Source organism: Bubalus kerabau, chromosome 7, assembly GCF_029407905.1.
Source record: "Bubalus kerabau isolate K-KA32 ecotype Philippines breed swamp buffalo chromosome 7, PCC_UOA_SB_1v2, whole genome shotgun sequence".
Lineage (NCBI taxonomy): Eukaryota > Metazoa > Chordata > Mammalia > Artiodactyla > Bovidae > Bubalus > Bubalus kerabau.
Genome location: NC_073630.1, coordinates 117,041,448 through 117,057,758, shown reverse-complemented (window position 1 = coordinate 117,057,758; position 16,311 = coordinate 117,041,448). Strand labels below are relative to the sequence as shown.

Sequence of the window (16,311 nt, the reverse complement as noted above, 5' to 3'; positions counted from 1 at the left end):
TGGGCTCTGTGGCCGACACAAAGGAAGTTGTTCATAAATCTCCATCTTTCTTATTCCCCACTGTGCAGAAGGGAAACTGAGACCCAAGATCTCCTATAACTTGTCTCCTCTCCAGTCAGAAATGGGCCACACGGACCATGAGATTCATAGTCACTAAAGGGAATTGCTGGCAGGACCAGTCATTGTGTGGGGTGTGATGGGATTGACTTTAGCATCCATCAGGCTGGGCGGACACGTGGCTGCACCCCACAAGGACTCAAGTTTCCCTTCTGGGAAGAGGAGACCATCCATCCTACATGGTGCAGATGAGTACCAGGCCATGTGTGGGGCTTGTCTGGAGCAGGTTATCAGCACTTATGGGATGACAGGGTAACAGAGGGTAGCTGGGCAGGGTCCTTTCCAGAAGTCTGTTTTCTGTCCAGCATCAGGGACACAGCTTGTGTTTTCCCAAGGTCAGGAACACTTGGGCAAGATCATCAGCCTCTCTGACCTCAGTTTCCTCTTCTGTAAAGAGGGAGGACAGAGAAGGCAATGGCACCCCACTCCAGTACTTTTGCCTAGATAATCCCATGGATGGAGGAGCCTGGTAGGCTGCAGCCCATGGGGTCACTAGAGTCAGACACGACTGAGCAACTTCACTTTCACTTTTCACTTTCATGCACTGGAGAAGGAAATGGCAACCCACTGCAGTGTTCTTGCCTGGAGAATCCCAGGGATGGGGGAGTCTGGTGGGCTGCCGTTTATGGGGTCGCACAGAGTCAGACACGACTAAAGAGACGCAGCAGCAGTAAAGAGGGAGGAATCCCCAATTCTCCATCAGTGCCTGCTGAGAGGGAAGCAGAGTCAGGCCCCTGTGGGCATCAGGACAGCAGGTGCTGAGCAGAGGCTGGCCTGACCCCACTCTTGTCCTGCTCCTGTGGGGACCCAGGTCCAGCACCACGACGCCATCACCGGAACTCATGTCCCAAAGGTGGGTGACATGTTTGTGGAGCACCTGAGCACCGGGATGCAAGGGGTGCACAAGCTGATGGCCTCCATCATCCAGGACATGTCTCCAGCCCACTCAGGTAAGCGAGGCCCCTGGGGGCACAGTGGGCCATGGCAGGTGTCTTCCCCAGTCTGGGAAGAGAGCCTGAGGGTCAGGGGATGGGCTAGGACACCTGAGCTTCAGACTCGAGTCCTGTTCAGGGGAGGCTCTCATTTTGGCATGAGCTGGGCAGTTGGCTTAAAGCTCAACATTCAGAAAAAGAAGATCATGGCATCCAGTCCCATCACTTCATGGGAAATAGATGGGGAAACAGTGGAAACAGTATCAGATTTTATTTTTCTGGGCTCCAAAATCACGGCAGATGGTGACTGCAGCCATGAAATTAAAAGACGCTTACTCCTTGGAAGGAAAGTTATGACCAACCTAGATGGCATATTCAAAAGCAGAGACATTACTTTGCCAACAAAGGTTCGTCTAGTCAAGGCTATGGTTTTTCCTGTGGTCATGTATGGCTGTGAGAGTTGGACTGTGAAGAAGGCTGAGCACCAAAGAATTGATGCTTTTGAACTGTGGTGTTGGAGAAGAGTCTTGAGAGTCCCTTGGACTGCAAGGAGATCCAACCAGTCCATTCTAAAGGAGATCAGCCCTGGGATTTCTTTGGAAGGAATGATGCTAAAGCTGAAACTCCAGTACTTGGGCCACCTCATGCAAAGTGTTGACTCATTGGAAAAGACTCTGATGCTGGGAGGGATTGGGGGCAAGAGGAGAAGGGGACGACAGAGGATGAGATGGCTGGATGGCATCACTGACTCGATGGACGTGAGTCTGAGTGAACTCCAGGAGTTGGTGATGGACAGGGAGGCCTGGCGTGCTGCGATTCATGGGGTTGCAAAGAGTCGGACACGACTGAACGACGGATCTAATCTGATCTGAACTGGGCAGGTGACTTCACTTCACTGAGCCGTTTCCTCTCTGTGACTGAGGAAGGCCTAATTCCTGTCTCCAACTAGAGGCAGGAAAAAAATGGTAATGCAGTGTGGATGTTGCCAAGCACACTGCTTGCACAATTCAGTGTAAAACCTCACACATCCTGAAAGCTGGAAGTGTTACTGTCCTCCCTTCGTAGCTGAGGGCACACATGGAATGGAGATCGTGGAGCTGCCCAGGGTCACACAGGTAGGAATGGTACCCATACCCCTGTGCTGCCCAGTTCCACAGACAGGATGTATGCATTCTTTTGACATTGTGGGCTTCACAGGTAGAGGATGAGTGGTCACCCCGTTTGCCTGGAGCTGAGGGGATTCATCCCTGCAAATCCTGGGCAATCAGAGATAGGGGTCTTCCCTGCAGGAGCATGTGGCCCGCCCACCTTCCCAGGATCCACACTCAGCCTGCTCTCTCTCACTGTGCTCTCCCCACTCTGCCTCACCCCTTACCTGCCCAGCTCTGCCCTCTTCTCCGTGTCTGTGTTCAGTCCCATCTTACCTTCAGACACTGGAAGGGTCCTGGGGTCAGGAGTGCAGCAGACTGGAATCATGTTCACGGGGACTGGGGTCGGGAGGGGATGACGGACATAGAAAGGGAGGTAGAACGGGGTCCTTCCAGTGTCTGATGAGTCCAGCCATTCCCATGAGCTCACAGGGGCAGCTCCCCAAGGAAGGGGCAGGTGGAGACCCCAGAAAGACATCCAGCCGTGGGAACTGCCTGGGCAGAGGCCGGGGACTGGACAGGGTGTGCAGTGTTCACGGATCTGGGAGTCATTGGACGTCGCCATAGATGGTCACCTGGGGTTGGCGGTAGAGCAGAAAGAGAATCCAGGTTCATACCAAAGAGGGCTCCACTGCTGACCTTGGTGATTGACCTTGACCCTCCAAGCTCCAGAGAATTGTCTGTACATTGCCAAGCTCTCCAGCTTTGGAGCCAGGCCGTAGGACGTGGGTCACCTTGGACACCTAACCCTTTGCTATAGACCTCAGTCTTCTCACCAGTAATGCTGGCTGAACAGTAGAGATGAGTGAGGAGCTCAAGGGCCCTCATCTCTAGGGGCATGCTCCCCCATCCCGCCTAGGAATCAGGACCCAGCTTGAACAGATAAGGAGGGGGTTGGACATCAGATCCCATGTGTCTGTCTGTCCTTCCCCTGGGCCTCTGCAGAGCTGGTCTCACCTGCCTCAGATTCTCTTGTTCCGAGGGGCACCAGGGGTGAAGGTTGGGTCAGGTACAGCAGTAGATCCTGTTCTCTGTATGCAGGCCCAGAGCCTGGGGGTCACTTTGCAGTGGTCTACAACCCGCTGGCCTGGACGGTCACCACCATCATCACCCTGACTGTGGACTTCCCCAAAGTCAGCATCACAGATGAGTCAGGCCTCCCTGTGCCTGCACAGGTAAGGGGCACATCCCATCTATGGTGCATGCCCTGTTGCTGCCCCTGCTCTGCACGGGCCCCCAGAAGTGGGCATCTAAGGGGAAGATGTGACACGCTGCCCTGACTGTGAGGAGTGTCCTAAGGGTGAGTTGCCATCAGGGTCAGTGGATCCACCCAGTGAACTGACCCTTCCCTTTGCGTATCTGAGTTGACCAGAATCCGCCTGTAATGCAAAGCCACAAGAAACATGGGTTCGATACCTGGTCAGGAATATCCACTGCATGAACGCATGGCAACCCACTCCAGTACTCTTGACTGGAGAATCCCATGGGCAGAGAGCCTGGCGGGCTACAGTCGAAGGGGTCACCAAGAGTCAGACAACACTGAGGTGACTTGGTGTATAAGTATACATGACCCTGTATAAATTTCTACTTCCCATGCGGAAGCCAGCAATGGTCTACATTGTGCATCTTTATGGAGGTGCTGTCGTAGGGGCAGGCCCCAGCTATGACACCCACATCCTGTGTGGTCCCTGCTCATCTCCTTCCCAGACCTGGAGCTAGACTTGATTATAGAGGTGACCCTCCTGTTACCAAGCCAGCCCTTCCTTGGGGAGATGGATCGAGTAATGCCATTAGTCAGCCATTCAGCAAACACTCCTGAAAGCCTGTGCTGGGCTTGGTCCCAGATGAGTGCTCATCCCTGGACTCGGGAGCCATCCTGGAATTCAAGGAGCAGATACAGAAATGGACAGTTAAGGCCTGGGGTAATGACCAGGCAGCCAGGGCAGTGATCCTTAGCTGAGACAGATGAGGAAGATTCCTCTATGTCAGGGTCAGGGGAGGGAAGGGTGTTGGGTGCAGTAGACCCAACATGGAACATCTCCCTTTCCCACCCAAAGGCACCACCCACCAAGCCAAAATGCTCTTTCTTAAATACTACTGAACACCTAGTATGTGTCAGGTGTTACTCTAGGCACTGGAGGAACTTTAATAACCAAGTAGACAAAAGTTCCTGCACACGGGGGGCTCCTATTCCAGTGGGGGATCCAGGCAAGAAGAAAATCAGAAAGTATAGGAGTGACAGATGACAATTGTGGTGGAGGAAAACATCGGGACAGGTTAGGGGTGTGGGGTGCGGATGGGTGTCTCCTTTAGTTCAGAGAAAGGCCAGGCTGGAGCCTGTGAGGAGCCACATGGGCTTGCTCATAGCCCCCCAAGCCCTCCCACAAGACCCAGAAGTGACACTTGCTCCCCAGAGACTGAAGAACCTCCTGCATGGACCCAGTGTCCTCATCCAATCCCTTTCCCTGAATCAGATGACGTGGAGCTAGAGAAAGGCTTGCAGGGTGACCTGGAAACCTCCCTCCTTGGAAAAATCAGAGGATTAAGAGACAAGGGAGCCCCCTCTAAAGAGGTGGAACACTGTGAGCAGTCTCAGAGGCAGGAACAGGAGGGAGTGTGGGAGGAGGGCAGGTGGTTTGCAGCCCCAGTAGAGAAGGAGGAAGAAGGGAGAGGAGATTGGACCCAGTTGAGCAGGGAGGGTGCAGGAGGGGAGCCCAGCTCAGCCCAGTGTTGGATGACCTAGCTGTCTCTGTGTCAAGCGAGCACTCTGTCCACCAGGTGTGTAAGGCCAGGATTTCCAAGGAGACTGAGGCACCTTCCATCCCTGACATCCATCATTCATCCCGTCCTTCGGGTCTTGCAGGTCCAGCGCTCGAAGGAGATGCCCTCTGCCTATGACCTGCACGTGCTGACCACGATCCCAGGACTCAGTTACCGGCACTACAGCATCCGGCCCAGCAGGAGTTCCCAGGAGGAAACTGGGGAGCCTGAGCCCTTTGTGGCCAAAACCACGCAGTTTGGAGGCCGACTCAGGAGATACGGTGGGCAGGTGGGCGGGAGCCTGGTGCCTGTGAAAAATGACTGCTACATTGTCTTCCTGGACCTGGACACCAACCTGATGCACAGCATCTGGGAGAGGTGAGGTGCAGTCATCGCTGCCTCTGAGGCCAGGAGGACCCTGGGACCTGGGCATGTGATGCCCTACTTGGATCTCCATTTCCTCAGCCAAGGGCGAGGGTGTGATGGTGGTGAAGCTCCCTGTAGTGCATCGAGCTCTATTTCTAAGTGTGTGAGTCTAGGCCAGGACACAGAAGCAGCCAGGACCTACAGGATCCAGCAGAGGTGGTCAGGGGGAGAGTGTGGGGAGCAGCAGAAATGGGGTGCAGCCCCAGAACGTTCTGAGTCTCCCTGGTCAGGCTGGGAAAGGTGCAATCAACACTGGAATTAGGCTCCATCATGGCTCAGGCCCCACGCATCTGTCACCTTGATCAAGCCCTGGTGACTCGAACCTCCTTTCTGTCTCTCAGGACTGGCCTACACTGACGTATCATGCAATGAGATTATACCATATGGGGTCCTTGGCAGGCTGCCTTCTTTCAATTCTTGTCATGTTTCCATCTTTCAGGCACGTTGAAGGGTCAATGAGACCCCTCATTCTTCTTGCAGACACAATAATATCTGTTGTACAGATAGACCACTTTCGTCCTGTTGAAGGGTCTCTGTTCATCCCTGGTTCCTGGCTGGCATCTCCATGGAGCCTCTGTGAGCCTGGTTCCAGCATGAGAATGACATGTTTTCTGTCATGATGACACGGCTTTCTCTTTCCTCTGTTTGCAGGCGGAGTAACCGAAAGGTATACATGACCCAGCAGTTCATGGAGTATCACGCAAACAGTGATGTCTGGCAAGGCCCCGTTTCAGACAATTATGTGTTCACACCCAGTGGTAGAGCAGAGCCAGCGTGGGAGGCTGTGAGGATGGAGATCGTGGAGGGGCCGCTGGTGACTGAGATCCGGCAGTACTTCTACAGGTGAGGGCGGCCCCCTGGTTGTGCTCAGCACATGGAGGTGCTCACAGGCAGATGAATGGGGAAATGAGGGCCCGTCATGCTTCAGACACCCAGCTCCTGGACCTGGGCTTGGCACATGGTCCTTCCTCCACGGAAGCTCGATGAAGTCATGAGCTGCTCCACTCTGCAGTCCAGTCTCTGCAGTCCTGCTCTGCTTGCCTGCACTGTGTCACCTTGGTGGTACCTAAGTCCAGAGGCGGGACAGAAGCCCATGGTGACAGTGACCAACGCAGGACAGCAGTTCTTGTGTTTTCATTAGCAGGACAGACAGAGCCCCCAGGCATGGCTGAGTGCCCAGAACCTTCAGGGAACCGGGTCCCTCTTGTTCTATTGCCCAAGCAGTCTCCCCACCCTGCTGGCTGCAGGAAGGATGGAGGGAGGGAAGCAGAAGGAGAGGAAGGAAGAAACGAGAAGGGCGGGGCATCCAGAAGGCTCCCCAGGCTTGACCTACCTCTCCTGCTTCTCCTCCAGGGAGGTGAACGACGGTGAGCCCACGTTCACCATCTACTCCCGGCTGGCCCGTGGACCCCAGGGCTCTGACGGAGCGCTGCTCTGCCATCGCATAGAGCAGGAGTACCGGGTGGGCCCCTTGGAGCTGAACCGCGAGGCCATCCTGAGGACAAGCACCAGCCTGAACATGGGGCGGGTCCTCTACTCGGACAACAATGGCTACCAGATGCAGCGCAGGCCATACAGGAACTACAAGAACAACACCATTGCTCGGGTATGCCCTGAGCTGTCCTGGAGTGTGGCTGCTGTAGACCCAATCTTGATGGCCATTTTCCAGAAAGCAGGAGAGTTCCCTTAGGTCCAGAGCGTCTCCAGAGCCCCGCTGCCCTGAGTCTGCCCCTAGGGCCTGTGGCCAGGCTTGTTCAGACCAGGTGTCAGAGCTCTGGGGCCACCGTGGATGAGCTGTGTCCCTGAGGTCCCTTATGTGCCCCACAGGTCCTGCTCAGTCAGATGGATGACCGACTGGAGGTTGCTTGAGGATTAAGCACGTGGTGTTTGTCTAGGCCTGAACGGGGTGTGACCCTCCTTGGCTGCTCAGAGCAGTGCCTCAGCCTGTCTTCCAGGGAGAGCGGATTAGGGGCTGAACTCCAAAATCAATCAGCTCCCAGGGTCTCACCCTCCGGAGGCATGACCTTGGGCGAGTCCCTGGGTGTCCCTGGGCCTCGGTGCTCTCCTGGGAAGAGAGTGACCTCCCCCTGAGCTGTGCTGAGGCCTGGGATGATCAGGGACAGCACCGCGCTGGGTGCCTCCTGAGCCTTCCTCTAGTCAGTTGTCTCTCCTTCCAGAGGGACCCGGAGAAGGGGTGTGGTTCCTCCCTGCTCTGTCTTTCTTGGCTTCTGTCAGTTCATCTCTACAGCTGGTCTTCACACACTGTGCCCTGGGCTCCAGAGGGTCCAGGGCTACCAGCCCCAGACCTCTTCCTCCAAAACAGGAAAGGGCAGGGCTGTGTGAGTGTTTTCCAACCCAGATACCAACCCCTTTCTATTTGGGAACCCCTGGCTGGGGGCCATCTCAGGCTGGACTGGCACAAATGCCTCATTGTCTCCCTGCACCAGGGGGACCTTTTGGGCACATTTTATATATGGGGAAACTGAGGCTTGTGCAGGCTGGGTCCCCCAGGGCATAAGGTCAGGAAGCAGTGGAGCTGGATTGAATCCCAGTGTGTTCATCTCACAAGTCAGAGCCCCTCCCATCACTACTGTGCCACTCTGGGCTGCTGCTGTGCCTATGCAGGAGGCTGCCTGGGGCCAGAGGGAGACCCCAGACCTGCTGGCTGACCTGGCCCACTGCCCCCACCACCAGCCTGCCAATATTTCTGTCCGCAGAATTACTACCCCATGGTGCAATCAGCCTTCATCCAGGACAGACGAAGCAGGCTGGTGCTGCTGTCCGATCAGGCGCACGGCGTCTCCAGCCAAAGGAACGGTCAGGTGGAGGTAGGAGGAGGCCCTGCTGGTCACTCTTGGGGACCCCAGGGCCCAGGCAGGCCCGGTCAGACAGTTGTCCCCTGCAGGTCATGCTCCACCGCCGGCTGGTGAACAACGATCCGGGAAACATCGCTGTTGACCTCACACTGAACGACACCTCGGTCGTCTACCCAGTATTCTGGCTCCTGCTGGGATCCAGGGCCCTCACCAGTGGCCTGCGCCAGAGGAGCGGGCTGGCGCTGCAGCACCGGCCCATCGTGATGCTCAGAAAGATGAACGGTAAGGTGGGGGTCCTTTCACTTCACCCGCCATCACTGCCCCCAGGGGAGCCCACCTTCCCAGGGATGGGGCTGAGCTCGTATTGGTAGCTAATGGTGAATGATGTTGATTTGTGATCTCTGAAGAAGAAGATTTAGCTTTGGGATCAGGGCCCAGGCTTGATCACTCAGACCTTTTGTGTAGCTGAAGCTTCATTACACTGAAAAATAACAGAGAAAGCCTCTGACGTAGACATCAGAAGGCGGAGGGGGAGAACCCCACCTGGTAGTCATATCAAGCCTTTATACATTTTTACCAGACCCACTCCCACAAGTGACATCTTAAATGAACAAGGTTAGAACCAACAAGAGAGAGGTCTTACCAGACTGACTGCCACAAGTAAGTCTTAAGATAAGATTAGTCAGAAGGTACTTCTTAAGAAGGAGAAACATGTCCTGGAGCACGATACTTTTTTATTGTATAATCATGAGTATAGAGTTTAAAGAAAAACATACTCTTGAGCAAGATGAGTTGTTTTATTGTGTAATCATTAGCTCTGGGCTTAAAGAAAGTTAGTCTTAAAGATTGCTGTCATAACACCTCACAGTTTAAGTAAAAACATCTTTTGGGTCTAAGACAAAGAAATGTAGAAAAAAAAAGTTTGTCCATTTCTTCTCCTCCAGGACCCTGGACCGCTTATCTCTCAGTACCTGCCAGGATCTGGGCTACTTTGGGGTAGGAAGGGACCAGAGTCCTCACATCCAGGCCCCTCATTTTAAATGTGGGCAACCTGAGGTGCACAGAGGTTCAGTGACTCCTTCAAGGTCATACAGCTAGTAGGTTCAGAGCCGGGACTTACTGCAATGCCCTCCTTACCTCTGTTCCCTCAATCTCCTCTATTTCCTTCTCTGAGCACACTTCCTACTTCTTCCTATGATATATGTCACATTCAGGTCTGGTTGCTCAGCATTTAAAAGACCGGCTTTGTCTGAATTAAGTGCATTGTCACTAAGTGAGGGTGATTCTATTCTATGTCCTGATCTGCAAGTTTTATGAGTTGCCTCTCCTGAGGCTTCTGTAAATTTCCTTCACTACAGTTGGGTAGCATAGCTAAATAGTTGAACATGAAATAGTTTAAACAATGAGTGCATTTGAAAGTATTTGAAGATGCTACTATAGAGAATCCTTCAAATTTTATAGACATAAACACAAAGTGTGTATTTGTCCATTCTCTCTACAGGCATACCTCAACATATATGCATTTCTTTTCTTTTTTTTTTTTGAGCATTAAAGATAGTGCATTGCTTACAAATTGAAGGTTTGCTACATCTTGCATGCAGCATGGTCATCTGCACTGCTCGTTCAACAGCATTTGCTCAGTTCACATCAATGTATCACATTTTGCTATTTCCCATAGTATTCAAATATTTTCCATTATTACTATAATTGCTATAGGATTAGTGATCTTTGACATTGTTCCTGCAGAAAGATTGCTAATCACTGAAGTCTCACCTGAGGTAACCTTTTTTTAACAAGAAAGCTTTTAAAATCTAATGTATATATAAACTGTTTCTCTTAGACATAATGCTACTGCACACAATAGATTATAGTAAAGTGTAAACATAAATTTTATATGCATATGAAACCAAGATACTCCTGTCTGGCTTTATTACAGTATTTGACTTATTTCAGTGGATGGAGTCAAACCCACATTAATTCCAAATTTTTCCTGTAATCCTTAACCTGTTTTCTATTTCTCATCACTTGCAGAAGTTTTGATGAGGGCGTGATTTTAGGTTTTCCCTGTTTGAGATTTAGGCTAGACTTCCACAAGGCATTAGCAAGAAGGCGGGTGGTGGCTGACTCATTCACTGAGCATTTGCTGAGTGCCTGACATACGCTGCAGACTGTTACTGCACTTGACCCAGCTCTTGTCCTGAAGGATTTCTCAGGGGCTCTACTGGGGAACAAGTCATGGGGATCCAACTTCAGGGTGAAGAGGGATTAGAGGTCACGAGAGACCTGATGTCTGTATGTTTGGTGGAGTTTGCAACCCCAGACCAGGTGGTGTACAGTGATCAACTTCAAGAGATAACAGTTGATGTTCTCTTGTTTGGAAGTAAAGAGACTGAAGCGGCAGGTACTTGGGCTGGACGTGTGGAAGCAAGTGGAATGGAAGGATGAGCTGGACAAGAGGCTGGGGCAGGAGGGCGACAGGGTAGCTCTGGGCCTCTTGGGAGCAGGTGGTCATGTCCATCTCTTCCAGCACTGTCAGGAGCTGCCTGCCCAGCCACGCCTGTGTCTAGGGGCAGATTCCGAGGAGAGGGACGGGTTTGGCCAGCTGGGCTGGGACTGCTCCTGTGTCAGCCAGTGGTTCCTTCCTGGCAGCAGAGAGGATGTTGCCGTGGTGAGAAAGCTCCATGGCTGTGGTCAGCTCCATCCACAGTCCCGTCCATGGCTGTGGCCAGCTCCATCCACGGTCCCGTCCATGGCTGTGGCCAGCTCCATCCACGGTCCCGTCCATGGCTGTGGCCAGCTCCATCCACGGTCCAGTCCATGGCTGTGGCCAGCTCCATCCACGGTCCCGTCCATGGCTGTGGCCAGCTCCATCCACGGTCCCATCCATGGCTGTGGCCAGCTCCATCCACGGTCCCGTCCATGGCTGTGGCCAGCTCCATCCCAGGTTCAGCCCTGGGCTCTTCCACCTGCACAGAGAGAAACCAAAGGTGCTGAGACGGGGCCAGAGGAGCCTTTATTCTGGGGCAGACGCACCTGAGGGAAGGGTAGAGTGTATTGCTTCCTCACGTGCTGGGCCCTTCATGCGCTGTCCACCCTCTCTTTCCGTCACCTGAGCTTCTCTGTCTTCAGACCTTGTTTCTCCTCATGTCTGGGAGGTGGCTGTGAACAGCTCTGGGACCAAAGGAACTGAGACGCCTGTGTCAAGGGCAGAAATCCCAGGAAAGGCTCTGATTGGCCCTGATCGAATCACGTGACCCAAGCCTGACCAATCACTGAGTCCTGGGAACTGTAAAGGGATGGCGGCTCCAGCTGGAGCTCAGAGTGGAGCAAAGCATCTCCTGGGAGAGGAGGGCTGAGTCCCTCTGGGCAGAGGCAGCGATAGATGACAGCACGGGAGTTGGCGTCTGAGACCTTGTTCACAGAGCAGGTCTCTGTGTGAACTCGCTGCAAGTTCTGGAAGAAATGGCGTCTTCTGTCTTGGCCCATCTCCCAGTCTGCAGTTTGAACGGGCTGGACCAGAGATTCAAGGCAGGCTGGGGCTTTTGCACCAACAGGTCCTTCAGGCTGCCTGCCGTGTGGGCCGCAGGTGGGAGGGAGTGAGATCAGATGAAGTGGGGGACTTAGGGTGGCAAGCTGTGAGTGTCAGGAGGAGAGTTGGGCCCAAAGCCTCTCCTTGTTGTCCATCTGCCTTTCAGAGATTGCCCCGCGTGGCTCAGGCTCCAGGCAGCAAGAGGCTGTGACGCTGCCCCCAAGCGTCCACCTGCAGATCCTCAGCATCCCCGGCTGGAAGTACAGCTCAAACCACACAGAGCACCTGCGGACTCTCCAGAAAGGTGCGGCAGGTGTTCAGATGTCCAGACTCATTCCTGCCTCCACATGTCAGCCCGGTCCCCCAGCCCATCACTAGACAGAGGGGCTTTCCTCAGAGTCGTCCAGGCTCTGTGAGGTCCTGATTCTTCCAGGGTCTTCTCCTGGAGCCTCTTACACCGGTGTCCCGCCTGAATTTTGGGCTCAGGCATGACTTTGATGAGGTTCTGTTCCTACCTTGAAAAATGATTCTAATGTCAGGCATTGCGGATTGAGCCATGGATAATACAGGAAACATCCCTGGGCTCGGGGGGGCCCCTGTCTACAGAGGCAAGCAGGCAGTTCATCAGACAGCAATGACATTGATCCGAGGAAAGTCCCAGCTGGGCATCACTGAGGGCTTCCTGGTGGAAGCAACACCTTCTAGAAACGAATAGGTCCTGTGCCCCATCCCTGCGCATTTAGGCTCTGAGCAGTTCCAGGGCAGGGCTGACCATGCCCCTGCCACTGCTGTGTCCCCAAAGCCGCACTCAGGGCCTAGGACGTTCCCATATTAGTGTCAGCCCAGACAGACAGCCCAGAACAGAGAGAAGTCAAGGCCAGATGTTACCTTTATGCCTGATAAGCTGGATCTTTGAAAGACTGGCTCACGCCTGCAGCCACGTGGCTTCCTGACCCTGACCTCCAGCATCCCTGCACCACTGCCCACCTGACACATCTGATGGGGTGGATGGGGTTCCCAGAAGCAGCAGAGTCATTTGGCTCCAACGTGTGTGTGTGTGTGTGTGTGTGTGAGTGTATGGCCAAGCCACTGAGAAAGTACCTCCTAGAGGCTGCTTGTACTGAATGAAGTAAAGGAGACACGGGCTGGGCCAAGCAAGACCCTCTTCCCAGGGAGTGAGTAAGAAGCTGAGCGAGGGGAGCACTGGGGATGGCAGGAGGGCCGCCTGCCTCCCCAGGAACAAACAACCCCCGTATCATCATCACCTGCATCACCATTGCCATCATCTCCAGCATCATTTTCCAGTGGCAGAAATCCTTCCCTGATTCTCGAGCTCCAGTCCCTAAACCCATCACCTGAATGGAGACAAGAGACTTTGCAGACCTCTTATGCTGCAGTAACAAGGAGCCCACACGCTCTCTGTCCTCACACAGCACAGTTCATTTCGACCCCTTGCTCTGTAGGATCAGCAGGGTGGCCCTTCTCATTTGTTCTCCAACGTCCAGAGATGGAGGCTCTATTATGACACGTTTCCTAGGTCTTGGCGGCAATGAGCTGACACATTACCTTTGCAATGTTGACTCATCTTCAGGGTTACAAGGCCGCACTCCCCTTCACAGGGGAAGGGCAGGGAGAATCTTCCAGAGAACAGGAGGCTGGAGGGACAGGCCCAATGAGAACCTCACCAGTGAATAAGAACAAAGTCTTGCAGACTTCAGCAATGGCCCCAGTGTGGGCGGTGGGGGGCAGTAGCTTTGGCTGCACGTGGGGTGGATCCTCCCCCCTCCTTCTTTATGCACACCGGCTGTGTGTCTGGGAAAGTGCCCGCCCCTCTCTGAGCCTTGTTTGGCTCATCTGCGAAGTGGGGCTGTGTTAGCTGCCTCCGAGGGAGGGGGAAGATGTGAAAGGGAGGTGAGAGTGTAAAGTGCCAGGCCAAGACTGTCCTCATGCCACCTTCCTTCTGTCCCCAAGACGGAAAGCACGAGGCCAAGGCAGACCTCCGCCGTGTCCTGCTGCGGCTCCAGCACCTGCATGAGGTGGACCAGGACCCCGTGCTGTCTCGGCCTGTGACGGTGAACCTGCAGGTCACCTGCCCCTCCCGTGTCCCGCTCCGACATCACTGAATCAGGCTCCCAGGAGGAGGCACCCTTGGGAGACAAACCCTGGTGACTGGGTGTTTGCTGGGGCGGCCCCACCTGCCTGCCACCTCCTGGGAGTGCTGATCCAGCTCGGCCCTAGGGGGTCAGCTCCTCCCAGCCTTAGTTCCTCATCTGTAAAATATGACCGTCCCGCCTCCCGCAGGGACTTCCACTACAATGAATGTGGGGGATCCTGGGCCCTGGGCCCTGGTGTGGCCGCCCTTCTTTGTCGGGTTCTCTGCTCAGATCTGCGGTCTGGGTGCTCACCCCTCCCTGTGCTCTTCCTGCAGTCTGTGCTGTGGGGACTGGGCTCCGTGGTGTCCGTGGAGGAGCGCTCACTCACAGGGACCTGGGACGTGAGTGAGATGCATCGCTGGACCTGGAGCTCGCGGGACCCTCACGGCCACAGAGGTTCGGGCTCCCTGGTCCTGACCCTGCCCTGGGTAGCCAGCCAGACCCCAGATCTGCCCCTAAGGCCTGTGTGACTTGGAGCTGGCCGTCCTTCTCTGGGTCTCACCCTTCCTGAATCAGCCACAGAAGGTTATAAACTCTAGGCTTCAGGTCAGTCTCCACGTGCCAGAGCCCCAGATAGGTTGTGTGTGTGTGTGTGTGTATGCATGCACTTGTGCGTCCAAGACCACAACCCTCTGCGGCCTGGAGTGAGCCCCAAACTTTAGGTGCACCCCCAGGTGTTCTGACGGTTGCCCTGCTGTGCATTATGCTGCACACACACAGACTGCTTCTTGCCTGGAAATATTTGCCTCTGCTGTTCCTTCTGCCTGGAAATCCATTGCCCCTTTATCTGGGCCTCCCCTGACTCACGCACCAGGTCCAAGGCTGAGTCAGGAGCCTCCCTTGCTCTCCCCTCTCCCTCACTTTGCTCTGTCCCATTTATCTCCTTTTTTGTCTACTGCACACAGCATAGTCTGGCTGCATAGGTAGACACTTAGTCAATGTATGATAGACAGATGGATAAAGGGATGGTTTGATAGAAAAAAAGATGGAAGGAAGGAAAAAAAAAGTAGATGGATGATGGACAGGTCAATGGTTGAGTGATGGATGGATGGAAAGAGGAAGGAAGGAAAGAGAATGCATGAAAGATGAATGAAAGGAGGGAAAATGGACAGAACATGGACTGTTCTAGGGATGTTGGTTGAACAGATAGATAGGAGGATGCAGGATGGAGGGCCGTATGAAAGGATGGAAGAGTGTGTGGTGGATGGTTGGATGTTTGTATGGATGGATGGATAGAGGGATGGATGCAGAAGCAAGTTTCATCCCAAGGAGGAAGCCTAAATCCCAGGGTGTGTCTAAGGACAGCCCATTGAGATCAAGGGCAGGGCCCCCTCATGGCCTCAGTGAGAAGGCTCTTATGCACATATATGGGGCCACAACCCATGGAGAAACAAGACCAAGCAGGCCCAGAGCCCCCAGTACATGCCTTGACTGTGCTGTGCCCTCAGGGGAGGCCAGAAATGAGAGGCCCCCCGGCAGTGCAGTCCTGTCAAGAGGGGTCAGCTGAGGGCTGTATCCACAGTGGGAGCCACAGACGCAGCAGGAGCCGTGTTGCCAGAGGGATGCTGGGAGGAGGGGACCTGGGGAAGCAGGTGGTCCAGGGGCTGTGCTGGACAGACCCTCTCTGCTCCCAGGCAACTCCAGTCAGCCCTCGCCACCGCCAGGAGGCCCCGAGGTCACCATCTACCCGAAGGAGATCCGGACGTTCTTCATTCGCTTTCAAGAGCAGTGAGCTCTTGGCAGATTCTTGGTCCCAGGACACAGGAAAGCAGCCTACAGGGATGAGGGGAAAGCTGCCAATCTGGTGGGCTAATGGCTGGAAATGGATGGATGGGGGGTGTTCTGACTTCTTAAATAAAATTGCATTAAGGACCTGTGTCTTCCCCTGCCCACTGGAGCCAGCCCTCTCTCTCCTCTCCTATCATAGACAGTAGCTTCACACACGCTCACACTCAGGCTTCACTTGCAAGAGTCAAAGCCATGAAGTTCTCCCAAAGACAGAAGGAAATAATCCACAGGGATACCAAAATGCATCTGCCTGCATCCTGCCAGATCTCAGCAAGTCCACCAGTGTTAACACTGGCCCTGCTGTGTCCTGGGCACCTGCATGGGCTCATCGCAGGGTGGAGACGCCCCTGCTGTGGAGGGATATGCCTAAGATATACGGGAGGGAGCTTCAGCACTGGCCTACTGACCCGGATGTGTGATGCCAAGCTCTGTGTCCAGTCTCATACTCTTGCCCTGGCCCCTGGGCTCACCTGCCCTACAGGAAGTTCCTACAGCTCAGGCCACTGAAAGATGGAAGGAAATCATGTGGCAAGTGAAACACAGAAAACCCAGTGTAAGGATTATTAATATTAAAGATCCCACTGGTCTCATAATTTCAGGACCAAGAACAGCAGTCACCTCAGGACGCTGTGCCCCTGGTGA

At 54.1% G+C, this 16,311-nt stretch overlaps 1 protein-coding gene across 1 annotated transcript in view; it reads left to right on the top strand.

Moving 5' to 3' along the window:
* The window catches only part of LOC129657329 (epididymis-specific alpha-mannosidase-like), a 39,944-nt gene extending 24,331 nt beyond the window's left edge, over window positions 1-15,613 (top strand). Inside the window, exons 9-19 of the mRNA XM_055587531.1 lie at window positions 929-1,138; window positions 3,247-3,372; window positions 5,061-5,335; window positions 6,035-6,226; window positions 6,737-6,989; window positions 8,101-8,211; window positions 8,289-8,481; window positions 11,895-12,043; window positions 13,708-13,812; window positions 14,157-14,277; window positions 15,516-15,613. Coding sequence (XP_055443506.1) covers window positions 929-1,138; window positions 3,247-3,372; window positions 5,061-5,335; window positions 6,035-6,226; window positions 6,737-6,989; window positions 8,101-8,211; window positions 8,289-8,481; window positions 11,895-12,043; window positions 13,708-13,812; window positions 14,157-14,277; window positions 15,516-15,613 — 1,833 coding nt within the window. The remainder of the gene's footprint in view (window positions 1-928; window positions 1,139-3,246; window positions 3,373-5,060; window positions 5,336-6,034; window positions 6,227-6,736; window positions 6,990-8,100; window positions 8,212-8,288; window positions 8,482-11,894; window positions 12,044-13,707; window positions 13,813-14,156; window positions 14,278-15,515) is intronic.
* Window positions 15,614-16,311: the final 698 nt, after the last annotated feature.